General features: G+C 37.7%; 1 protein-coding gene across 1 annotated transcript in view; it reads right to left on the reverse strand.

Annotated features, from left to right (window-relative positions):
* Positions 1-13194, reverse strand: part of CEP112 (centrosomal protein 112kDa) — a 164719-nt gene that overhangs the window by 113315 nt on the left and 38210 nt on the right. The window contains exons 12-16 of the mRNA XM_010086425.1: positions 11287-11441; positions 10823-10952; positions 9784-9876; positions 9411-9470; positions 7140-7219 (exon numbers count right to left, since the gene is read on the reverse strand). Coding sequence (XP_010084727.1) covers positions 7140-7219; positions 9411-9470; positions 9784-9876; positions 10823-10952; positions 11287-11441 — 518 coding nt within the window. The remainder of the gene's footprint in view (positions 1-7139; positions 7220-9410; positions 9471-9783; positions 9877-10822; positions 10953-11286; positions 11442-13194) is intronic.

Genomic DNA, 13194 nt, shown 5'->3' on the forward strand with positions numbered 1-13194 from the left:
CAGAGATACTGCAAGGGACCATCTCATCCTGTTCCCGTTCTTCTCTTGTCCCCGTTTCACCAACACAAGGGAACTGGGGACAACACCAGGCAGAATGCCTGCTGGAGGCGGACACGCGGTCTCAGAACAACAACAACAACAACAACAAAATCCTCATGACAGCATGATAAGAGGATCACAAACTCAAGTCATTCCACGGCGCCAGAGCCCAGAGCAGATGGAAGCCCTGTGGAAGCAAAACCTGGAGGAACCTCCGCGGAGCTGCAACCCAGACACCCCTTCGTCAAGAGTTCGGGCTGAAGTTGACGTACAATTATCATTAGATTTCTCCTTGCAGAATGTACTGACACCAGCTTCTGCATAAGTGTGACATCAAAGCCATTCGGTTACGGGTTAACAAGTGTCAGCACTAAGTCTAAAACCCCAGGACAAGGCAAAGCAAAGCTCCAGCTCTGTTGTGACGATGTCAGGTAGGGAACAAACGATTCAGAAGGGAAAAATCAATGACCTGCAAACCATACCAGGAGATGACAAGTAGAAGACCTCTGAGTAAAGAAATGAATAAGAATTCAAGAAGAGAAACTGGTATGTAAAATTGTTATTTCTTTCCCAAAACAGCAATTTTCCAACCTGTTTGAGTAAATACAAGAGCAAATGCATTTTATCAGATATTTTCAATGAAACAAAATCTTGTAGTAGCAATGACTGTACTATACACAAAATCTGAAATCTAAAATATATATTGGTATCACTGAACTACACTCAACAAAGTCCCTAGAAATAGTAGAGTCCAATGTCAGCAAGTGGAGGTGTAAAGGACTGACACAGCTATCGCACTGGGAATAATAAAAAACAACAAAATAAGTCTCTTGGAGTCTACAGTGAGGAAACTCCACGGCACCATCCCCGAAGAGAAATCAGCTTCTTTTCCTTGATTGTCACGTCAAGCATTCCTGGAAAAAATACGTGCATGGACACAAGTACCTTTATTTCTCTATTTTACTGAACATCTATGCCCCACCTTCACAACACGCCTTCGGTTGAGATGGCTTTGAAACGCTTTGCTCTGCCATCTAATCCTGTGAAAGGTGCACGGGCGTGCTTTAGAAACTCTTGTAAAAATACAAATCTGTTCATAGATAGGAGCAGCTCTGCTGGTTTCTGGAAAGTTTAGCCCCTCTTTCTTCCCCAGAAGAGTTTTAAACAAGTTCAGATGAGGGGTAGAGAAGCCATAGAGAAAAGAGGTGTTGCTAGTTCCTTATGTAAACAAACAATTTTATTAAGTGACTTTCAATAAGCCAGCTGCTAAACATTTGCTCCGTATCATCACCACTTGCAAAGTGCTGAGATCTGGCTCCGTAGGCAGGTTTAAAAAAAAGGCAAAGATTGAGAGGAAGAATGTTATAAAGCGTTTAACCATAGAGAGCGCGCACGCATTCCCCGACACGTCAATGTGCAATTACAACGTCTGCACCCGCGGAGGTAACAGCTCATTTCATTTCTCCTAACATAACACTTTAAAAATTGTTTCCTTCAATCGCACTACACAATCGAAGAATTAAGAACTCGGAAAAGCTATATTTTCGTAGCATAACGAGATACTAATTTGTGTATGAGACTCACAAACCAAAAAGCACTAAATCCGATCCCATCATTATTTCCAGTATGGGAACCATCACAACCATCACCCCGAGAAACCGGCAGCAGCAAGGCAGTGTGCACCTCCCTGCAGGTGACAGATGACAACAGCCTCAACTCTTACACAGATTTATAGTTCATTCCAAAACCTCCACCTCGAGACGGACAAACTTTCTATGTCCATAAAGCTACTAGGACTCCAGAATGGAAGTGGCAAAAACAAACCCACATTACTTCGGAGGCGGTCTGAATATACGCTGTATTGACACTTCAGAAAACCTGGAACTACTTATACAATCAAGTCCTCCCTTGTTTCATCTTTAGCTTTTTATATATTTTTTCTAATAATATTTTACAGTTTACGGTTGCACTTGATCTTAAGGGTTTTTTTCCAACCTAAATGACTCTATGATTCTAATAACGTAGAAATGGACTTCAGACTAACTGCTGTAAACCAAATGTTTCCTCCCGTACACCCGACATCCTCCTTGACGTAGGTCAGGCTGGCAGCTCTACCTCGTACGCTGGTGGAGTATATAAACACGAACAACGCACATGGCTGTTCTGCTCTTTCTTCGGATCATCAAAAGAGATTGTTACCTCTGATCTTAAGCAACAATGTTCTAAGTTTCGCTGTTTATCAGCAAATAAACGAGGCCAGCCTTGAGGCACGTGCACTTCTGCTGGCTGCAAACAGCGCACTGAACTGCAGTACTCACACGGGAAGCCTTCAGGGTCGTTGCTGTGACTATCCTGCTAACGCTAAATTCTGAATATTTAAATTGTGAATGTAATATATATCTCTCATCTCCAAGGTCCTCACTGGACATGCACTCTCACCGGTGTTACATGAAATTACTACTTTAATGATTTCTGAAATTTTTGCAATGACTAGGAAGACTGTAGTCTGTAGCTTGGAATGAAAAGAAACAGTAAAAAATGAATTTATTTTGTTTTAATTAGTACCTTCAATATGTCTTCAAACAATTCTATAGACAGAGGGCTAGGGTTCCTCTTGCTCTTAGAGGGCTAATATCAGAGGTCATTATTTAGTACACCTTCTGTTGAAAAGAAATATAATGTAATATTTGTGACCGACACATCAAACTGAGGCACTGACAGCTCAGAACGCTTGCATCTTTTTATGAAAATAAGTGAGATACAACTTCAGAGCTTTTGTTGAGTATCTAAAACCTGGTACTTATAGACACAGCAAGAGTCTTCACAGAGAACGTGCAGAACAGCTCCAGACTGAAGGGAGCTTAAATACTTAAATGTTTTAAAAACACAATTATTTATTGTGGAAAAGAGGTCTTTCGACTTCTGTGTTAGGTCTTTAGAAAAGTACGTAAATCCTCCACCTGCAATACTACTGTTGGTGACATTACTCAAGTGCAGATTAGATAAATTGCGTCAAAAATGATCACTGAAATAAAAAATAAAACAGCCAAAGAGGCTTTAACACACGGCCCAGCCTTATTTTTAAACCACATCAAGGCCATGCCTGCTTCCAGTTCCCTAAATTGCAACAAGTCTCTAAGCTTCAATTCTTCAGTAAAATGCAAAATAAAAAAAACCAGTAAATTAGAATTATTAATTAATTGGATATTAAAATATTAGGAGAGGCAAAATAAGTGTTTTTAATAAATAAGTGTCAAAATTTCACAGAGCAAGACGATGGATCACATTGAGAGCTACCCTGGACAAGTGTTGTAGAAAGTCAGCAAGACTTTTCCTTCTCTTCTATATAATTTCTTCAGCAACGAATGGACACAGATTTTTTTTCTGTTGTATTCAGCTCAGTCTGTAGAGTGACAAATTGTAATATAACTATACCTCTCTATTTCCCATTGCTCTACTCAAAATAAGAGAGATAAGAACCACAGAGATTTAGCCTGTTTGTAACCCACTCTCATGACATATTTTATGCAACCAAGCTGAAGGGATTAGAGGAACAACCTTTCCCCCCAAGTAATTACACAGAAGCTTTTTAAGAACACTTTGTTATTACATAAATGCAGCTTAAATGACATTCTAGAAAAATCCTTGGGGCATTCCCTATAGGGACTTTTGCTATTAGGCAATGCCTACGACACGTATTGCTAAACTAAATACCAAATTTGTATTTACAACTCACCACCAATAGTCATGAGTATTGGAGCAATTCTTTTGCAAAAGATTGGTTTCAGACAGACCATAAACTTCAGAAGAAAAAAAAACCACCACCTTCCATAAACTATGTAAACCCCTATTCATTATTAAAACTGTGGTAACACTATTTGAAGGGAAAGATACTTTCAGAAAAGAGCATTTTCCTGTTCCACACAATGTCTCAAATCACTTTCATTATGCATTGTGTGGATATGTTTGAAAGTGCAATAGCACTGTTTGCGGTCACACCACTGGAAAAAAAAAAAAAAAAAAAAGAAAAAAAATAATAAACTCCACTGAAATTCCTGCCACTTCCCTTTCTATGTGTTTGCAGGTGACTCGCTACTCAAGAAATAATCCTGTGGCCATCTCGGAATCAAAGTGCATTCAGATCAAAGCAGTTTATGAGAAACCGCTGACGCACCCACTGGGTTCTGAGCTGCAGCTCCACAGGGCGTCGTTTCCATGGAAGATGGTGAACCATATTTTCACCCATCCCAAGGAAGACAAGGTTGTTTTCTAAAGGTTTACTGTGTCTGTCTTAGCTTGTAATTACTTAATTCGATTCTGCAAATTGTAAAAAAAAAATACAGAAAACTAAAGCGTGTTCACATAAAACATTGGAACTTGTGGATCCATATTAATAGCAGGAGACTGTTAAAACGACTAATTTTTGCAGCAATGGGAAACAAAAAAAAAAAGCCATAAGGAAGCCATCCATTTCTGACACAAAAATATTACTGCTTATGTTTTACTTACGTACATACCATATATATACATGTAAAATCCTAATATTGTCCAGAAACACCGATACTGAATGAACGGCTTGGTTTCCAGAACGTCAGCCTTGCAGGATTAGCAGTCCCTCTGCTCTGGGCATGTGAATTTGTTCTTAACACTCACACGCACCGACACATCCCTGCTCAGAAACGTACAGATGAAAGACACAGAGGTTTTGCACCAGAGTTGAAATCCGGAAAAGCCCACCAGCAGAACATATGCTGGGCTTAGACTAGGGCGCTATGTTGCTGTAAATACAATATTTTCAATCTTTAGGATGATTCTGACAACTTCTGCCTCCATCCAGATGAAAACAAGGATGAAAGATTATTTTTATTTCTACTCAATTACAAAATAATTACTTATTAGCATTACTAATTCTATTACTAATCTTAAAATTAACCCCAAATCACTGGTATAAACCAACCACCAGAACAGTGGTACGGATCCACTACTAGAGAGTAAGCTCTCTCCCAAATGAAAACATTTTCCATTTTAAATTAGGGGAGAGATATATTATTTAATATGAAAAATCACCACATTATTTTCAACACCTTGAATTAAAAAAAAAAAAGTAAAGCATATCCGAAACAGAGTGCCATAGGACATGGAAGCGACCTGAGAAAAGTACAATATGAGTGGAAGCAGCTTATATTAGAAGACCCTTTGTAAACTGGGAGCAGGTATTAACCACCTGCTGCAAGGGAAATAGTCTAGACGTACTTTTAACCTGCGTCTTGCCATCTCCAGGGCTCTTGGATCCCAGAGACTGACCCATCCCCAGTTTTGGCCAAAGGACCCGTTCACACAAAGCACAGGGTTGGGACTGGCCTCTGCCACCATCATCTCAATTTGTGGGTCACGAAGCATCCCCCAGGCAACTGGGCTCTTGGAAATTCAGTCTTTCAAACCCTTCCCCTAAGCCAAACATTAAACCCAAGCTTAACTACAGCTCGGGAATATCTGAAATGAATGAGGAATCATAGAATCATTAAGGTTGGAAAAGACCTCAAGGATCATCAAGTCCAACCCAACCCCACCCAACCCACTAACCCACATCCCTCAGCACCACATCCACACGTTTCTTGAACCCCTCCAGGGATGGTGACTCCACCACCTCCCTGGGCAGCCTGTTCCAATGCCTGAGCACTCTTTCAGTGAAGAAATTTTTCCTAATATCCAGCCTAAACCTTCCCTGGTGTAACTTGAGGCCATTTCAGCTATCCACAGAGCTTCTCAGCACAGTGCTGATAACTCAAATGTTCAAAATCCACAGCACGCTAACCCACTTTACAAACACTACCGTGTTTACTCTGCGATGAGAGCACCCACACGGGGAATAAATTCTGAGCAGGCAGTGGACTGTCAAGTCAGAGTTCTTTTATTAACATAACTAAGTGCAAGCTGACATGTTATTTGAAAGCCATGAAGATAATTAATGCAACTACATTATCAATGAATCAGACGTTAAATTACTAAAAGATTAAATTTAGCTGATAAATATTCAATCTCCCTAAAATTATAAATAATAGTCAGTGTAAAGAATTTAAAGATTAAAAGCTAGAGCTTTTATTAATGTCTGTAGTGATTTAAGATGGCTCTGTTGATGCCAGATACCTCAGAGATTACAGAAAAAAAGGAATACAGACTTCAGCCCTGTGACTTTTATTGAATAAAACCATCTTCACAATGCCTCTATCAGCCTAGATAAGATGTATTGTAACATTTAACTGAGTAGTTTCAGCAAATAACTTCTGGTTTGTTTCAGAATAATCTATTTTCCCTATAAATTATTTCCATAACTTTGAATTTAAACTGGATAAACATATGGAAATAATATTTTACATAATCAGAAATGGAAGCAGCATAACAAGAGTCGATCTTGTCATATGTGCATCTGCTGTATGTAAACCACTCCTTCGCTCAGAAAACATCAAACTTGTTGCATCCTGAGTAGTTTTTTAACATACAAGGTCAGCAAAAAGGCTGTTCCGAGTTAGTTAATGACAAGCGTCTTCTGTTTGCTGTAGACCATTTCTCTGAACCTCAGCTGCCTTTGAAAAATTACTATTCACACAGGAAAGTGTGGTATCAAAGAGAAAAAATCCACACTAAAGTTGTAACTTAAGGATATTTTAAAAACCTACAAGTACACTAAATTGAGTTAAAATATCATTTAAATAAATAAGTAAAAAATAAATCTTTCCAATTTATCCCTTCCTCTAAAATAGTCCAAAGCAACTAGTCTTTGATTTGGGTTACTCGCCTACTAGGTGTCCATTCTAAACTGAAGCCGATTTAATTTGTTTGACAGGGTAACACCAGCTGACATCACTAACCTCAATTCTGTTTTATTCCTACCACTTGAAAGTCAAGAAATTTGGGTGGCTTGGTTCTTGCTTTACTTTAATTTTTAAGGCTGACTAAAACCCTGAAGAGGCAGCTTTACAATGGGAAAATAGTCCAGACAGATCATCAGAAGGCAGTTAGATGAAATATAGCATAAGTTTATTTAATAAATATGGCTAAAAATTTGGGGATGGTTCAACAATTATTCCATATTCACTTACTTCAGAGTTTCTTCCAGTTTGCGAATTTGCTTTTGAGCATCTCCTCGTTCTTTATCAAGATCATTCCGGATGCCATGAATCTACCATTTGAAGGAAAAAAAAAAAAAATACCATATTTTAGCTAAAACAAAGTCTAATTAAAAAAAAAAAAGTTATCTTAAGTTATAAAGACTATTTTACATATTTCTTTCGCATTGATATAGACAACCATCTCTAAAATTACATAAAATGCAAGAATAAGGATTAACAGAGAGATGAAGTATGATAATATAGCCAATTGAGCTATTTTTCTTCTCGAAATGAAAACTCTTTCTAGAATAAAGAAATATCAGTAATTACATAAAAAGAACTAGGTTTTCTTTAGATAAGTAGAGGAAACCATATAGAAATCTGCCTAACATTTTGGACCAGGAGAGGAAAGCAGATTCAGAGTCTGGCAACCTTCCAGGCACGATCCAAACCATGGGTTTTCAGAATAGTTTTTGCCACAGACAGATTACATACAAGTTTGTTTTCCTTTTAGGACTGCTCAAGTGACAACGCGGCAATCAGACCTACTAAGCATGTTTTTCTTTATTGGATGGGGAGCACAGGAAATCCTTTATTCACCTACAATCATTTGCAATGTGACCTTCTATGAAGTCACTACAATAAAGAGAAATGTGTTCTGTATGTGTATAGTCAGAAGGGTAAGAGTAAAGTCCAATTAAAAAATCAAATTCAGAGATTCTGTACCATAAACAGTTCCATGTAGGTGTTTTTATGGAAGCCTGAATACTTGGTTTGAACGAGCCTCCAAACCCATGCGCTGTGTATCAGAGAGCAAAGAAGGTATTAGCAAACCCAGAAAAATTATCTATATATTGAACAGCTGGCTGGAGAGTGGCCCTGAGGAATAACCTGCCACTGTTCTTACGCTCAGCTGAATGTTTGGAAAACAAGCAGTAGATTATTTATAAAAAGCAGGTGTTTCCTCTGCTTGTAAAACCATTTAGCCTAACTGGTTCCTGATTCAGCAGGAAAAAACAAACAGTGACATTTAGGGTTATTACCCATTATTTGTTTGATGTTTAAATATCCTAGCAGGCAATAGCCACTGTAGACTAATAAAGATTATTAGATAATGGGGAGGTTCTTAAGTGAACAGACTGCACCAAAGGCTTCTTGATTCCTTTACTTGAAGGCAAGCTTGGTTTAGTATTTTATGGGCTAATCTATACTACTTTTTGGATTTATATCCATATATGACTCACAGGTATTTTGTCTCCTCCTTTCTAAAACATTTCATTTTGAAAATACCTACATGAAAATGTATGAACAGGTCAACTGCTGTAAAGTTATCTATTGAAAATAATGGCTCTACTTTCTTGTTTACTGATACAACTTCACATCTGTGCATATTCACGCAGGACAGGCACCACTGCAGAGAGGCAATACAGATGCATCCAGCATCCTAAAGTTGAATAGTGTAGGTGTGAGCCATTCAATGGCATTTGGACTTGGTGCCTGGAAACACTACCAGCCACATTTCATCTGTGTTGATCTGCAGAGGAAGTGATGCATTGCAATAAACCAATGTCCACTATACTTCCATAGCTAGAAGATATCCAAATTATGCTGATATATTTTTATTTTGACCTGCAATCTTATTCCAATCTAAGGCTTTTCTTGAGGCCAGCGTTCATAAAAACCATGACTTGTCTAAAAAGACAAATGTAGGCTAGGATTAGACCAAAAACATATTTTGGAACAAAAAAGTATCTAAATTCAAGACAGCAGAAGGCACTAACTCAAACCAAAACCTCACTACAATTCATGTTCTAAATGCAATTACCAAGTGACAAGTAGCTATGATCACAATTCATTATTTTACGTTATAAATTTGCTACATTTGGAAAAGACGTTTGAATACCACATCCTTCCAATTAAACAGGCATCTAACACACCCTCTTGCTAAACACTGCATGAGCTGAACATCCAATGCCAGTAGAATTGAAGTTTACTTTGAAACCTATTGATGTTTACGTCTAAAAGAGCAGAGAGCATTTGCAAAGTGCTTTCAGATGAAGTGTACCTAGAATCAGAGGCGATATCTCTGTACTTAAACAGCTGCACTTAAAATCTTCCTTGAATTTGTCCAATTATTTTTCTAACCCATGTGAAATGCTTGGATTCTAAAATTTAATTCTTTGTGGATTTCAGAATTTAAACCTTTACCTTCTGTATACAACAAAATTGGAAATGTGCACGAGATGGAATATTTTCCATTACCTGTTTTTCATATACACGCTCCAAGTGAAGCTTGTCTTGTTGAAGCTTGTGTTCTTGATCCTGCAGAGGAAGAGGTGTGTATTCTAAATAAACAAATCACATTTTTCTTTCATTTCAAAGCAGTCATTAAACACACACACATTTGCTATTATATAGAACAGTCCATAAAAATTAAAAATCCACTTCATATAATAATTTAAAATTTCTTTGATGTACAAATAAATTCAACAGCAAAAATATCTACACATAACAAAACTATCTTTAAAGAGAAAAAGGATTTATTCTCCTGAGCTATTGAAATGCCATAGCATGAAAAGTCAAAATGAAAAGTCAAAAGGGCTGGTCATTCTTGGGTAAGGAATCCAGGGCTCACCCTCAGCTGTTCCTGTCTTTGATGTTCTGAATCTTGTAATTGTTGTTTCAATAGAGACACACTACGCTGTAATTCTTCAATCTCATCAGACGCCTGTAGGGATTTAAGAGAAAAAGGAATTTTTGTGTGGCATTCCTCATTAGCTCTACAGACACATCTTTTCCTTTTTTAAACTTACTTCTCAAAGGTGCCTGGAAAAAAAAAATTATCAGCTTGGGGAAAAAACCTGTGTGAGTTTACAACTCTGGATACATCACTTCTGTCCATCTGGTGAACTTAGAAATGTAAACAAAACCACAAAAAAGCAACTAATAATAAAAAAACCCCTTGGCACTAACAACTGAAAGAAGGAAAAAGACCTTGTGAAGTATCATCAAACCTCCCAGAATTCCAGTAAATAAATGCAAAAGACCCATTTGTCCTATTGCTCTAAGGATTAGCAGATGGTATTTAAAACATAAGCCCTTCCTACAACTATTTAACTTGAAAATGGTATTAAATATATACTATATATCTACCTATGCATACTACTCGATGTCTTTACGGAAACGTACCAGATTTATTACATGTTGGGTGGAACGTACGCTTGTAGAATTTAAAAATAATTCATTGAACACAAAATGTTTAACATAATATTCCATATTAAAGAGCCCTGGAGGACAGTTTATTTCTGGGAAAAATATTATCCCTCATTGAAAACATTACGTCTTTAAGTGTGCTGAGTTCCTCTGGTACCCAGAACTTTTTCAGCAGCAGAAAGAAGATCAGCATATTAAATGTAACTTACCTGAATCAGCTCTGGAAATACCACCTGTACGTACACATACACACACCTGAATGATCAGTCAACTTCCGATGATTTTTCAGTCATATTTGGGAATGAAAAATTAAATCCCAATTTTTTTTTTAAATTTATACACATGAATAACTTGGGGAACTGAACAGTTCCTTGGATTTATTCATAAACTTTACATTTATATTGAGGAGATCACTTAAAAAATAAACAACATTTTAGTGCCTATTATACATGGAAGCATACCTTAGCTGCAGAGAGAGCATGTTCCTGCTTTATAAAATTGATATCAACATCATATTTACTTTGTAGTTGCTGAATGTTCTTCTCATATTCCTGTATAATATGGTCCTTGTCTTTTTGAAGTAAGCCGTGCCTACAAGGAGTGAGCAAAGAGAATATGGAAATTGCTTTCATGGTTTGGCATCTTACCTGCTCAGTATCAATGCTACAGAGTGTGCCAGTCTGCCTGCCCCATGAGCTCATTGTAACAGGATGAAACGCTTATAAATAATGGAAAGACAACACACTCTTTACGATGGTCATTGTGATCAGTTCCAAAATGACTTTTTACATCAATTAACACATTTTTGTGACAATTTTCTAATGCCAATTGCCATTCACTGAGTTCTTGAAATAAAATTAATAACATTTTTTTTCAGAAATCCCATATTCTTCCATGTTAAAGACAGCAACCGCTGTTTAATTACCTTGCTTTTGCTTCCTGAAGCTCGGAGCACACCACCTGGTAACGTTGTTCTGCATCAGCCTTCTCTTGAGATAATTTTTGACGTTGTAAATTACTGTGTTCAGCCTCAACAGTCAGCTGCTGGACACGAGCCTCCAGTTTTTTGACCGTCTGGTTCTAAAAGAAGAGGTCATTGTTGAGAAAACACCAGAATAAATCAGGGTATATCCCTGTTGTTAGTCAGTAGCCTAGAGCAACAAGGCTCTTTGGTGGTCCAGAGACACAAGAGTTACAACAGCAAAGCTGTCATCAATCATGACAGTAAATTCTATGTTGTATATAAAAAAATAAATAAATCTTCAAAATACGGATGTCTGTCCTCCCCCCACCCCCCAAGTAACGTGTCTTCTCCCCTAAGCAAAACAATACATGCAACTGATTTCTAAATGACAAATCTCTTAAAATGGGAGCGACGGCAGATATTTAAAGCATTTTTAGACCTTCCATTAGCCAAAAAGTGTGTTATCACTGTGTACAACCTGCATATGGGCAACAGTATTTGAGGAAAAAAAACTATATCTATAAAAATATTTTACTGATCATTATGGTGATGAGCAGCTATAAAAGTCAGCTAGAAAACATATCAAACTGTATAGCACCCAGGGAAAACTGTAGCTCTTCCATGCTAAAATATTCTTCCGAGTACTTTTACAACCATTATATCTTTACAGACATAAAAGCACATATATCAAATTTCTAAACTAAAACAAGGAGCAATGCACTTAGATTGCTAAAGAATTATAGATTTTAAACAACTGCCTTTTATGTGCACACTTTGGCAAAAGCACATCCGAGGATGTAAACAATAAGATGCAGTAATATCCCTTATGGATTTGGAGGATGCAAGAAGAACGCTATAATACCAATGCTACATTAACAGTTCGAATGCTATCTAGTCGTGGTTCAAATCAATTAACAAATATTAACTAAATAATTCACCAATCACCTTGTAAGTGCATCATCTCCCTTTTATTATCAGAAAAGAAAGAGAAGGAAGATGCTGTGCACAGGAATATCGCAAATCCACATCACGACTGATGGGGTGCATTCCTCGAGTCTCTGCTGGTACACCTTGCCCTAATCCACCACTCTGCTATCATTTAATTACAGTGATTTCTTTTCAATAAATGGCAAGCACCTATCAAAAGTGTTATCTTTGTCCCAGAACTTCATACCCTAATATAATCAATTTTAAAAATTAGCAGAATGAGAATGGGCAGGTAGCATGCGACTACTCCACTGCTTCCCATTCTCCCCTAGATTTATGTTAATATGCACGGAAATGAGTAAAGGAATCCTTAGGAGGCTGGAGTTAAAAAATAAGCCACAGCTGTCCTTCCAGGATGTATGTATCAGAGTTATTTTTATGTTAACAAAGGTCCGAAGATGAGGGAAGTGGAACAGTATTTTCACCCTCTGTGGAAGTACAATAAAAACGCAAACATCTGCCATTTCATCAGTGCCCCAACTGTCACAGAACGTTAATTGATCCTGGAGTTATGCAAGAACCTCACAGAGCCAGAACGGTCACCTGAGCTCTGCCAGCTGGCTTAAGATGTTTCATGAAGAGAGCACAGCCAGCTTCTCCATCACTGCACAGCTGCGCAGCACGGGGGTTTTGTTCCTGGGGGAGGGCTGCTGGGTTTTGGGTTTTTGGTTGCGTTGGTTTGGGGTTGTTTTTTTTTAAACAACAACAAAAAGAAAGAAAAAAAGTTGTACTGAACATGTCGCCAAATATGACAATCCCTCCCTGTTCCCCACCCCTCAAGGAAGTTAATAGTTGCTCAATGCACAAAACCCAACCTATCAGTTGTATGGTATTAGTTAAATTGTTCAGCCAATTCCACCTGCTAACAGCAGTGGCATTCCT

Source organism: Pterocles gutturalis, unplaced genomic scaffold, assembly GCF_000699245.1.
Source record: "Pterocles gutturalis isolate BGI_N339 unplaced genomic scaffold, ASM69924v1 scaffold4436, whole genome shotgun sequence".
In the NCBI taxonomy this organism is placed as follows: Eukaryota; Metazoa; Chordata; class Aves; order Pterocliformes; family Pteroclidae; genus Pterocles; species Pterocles gutturalis.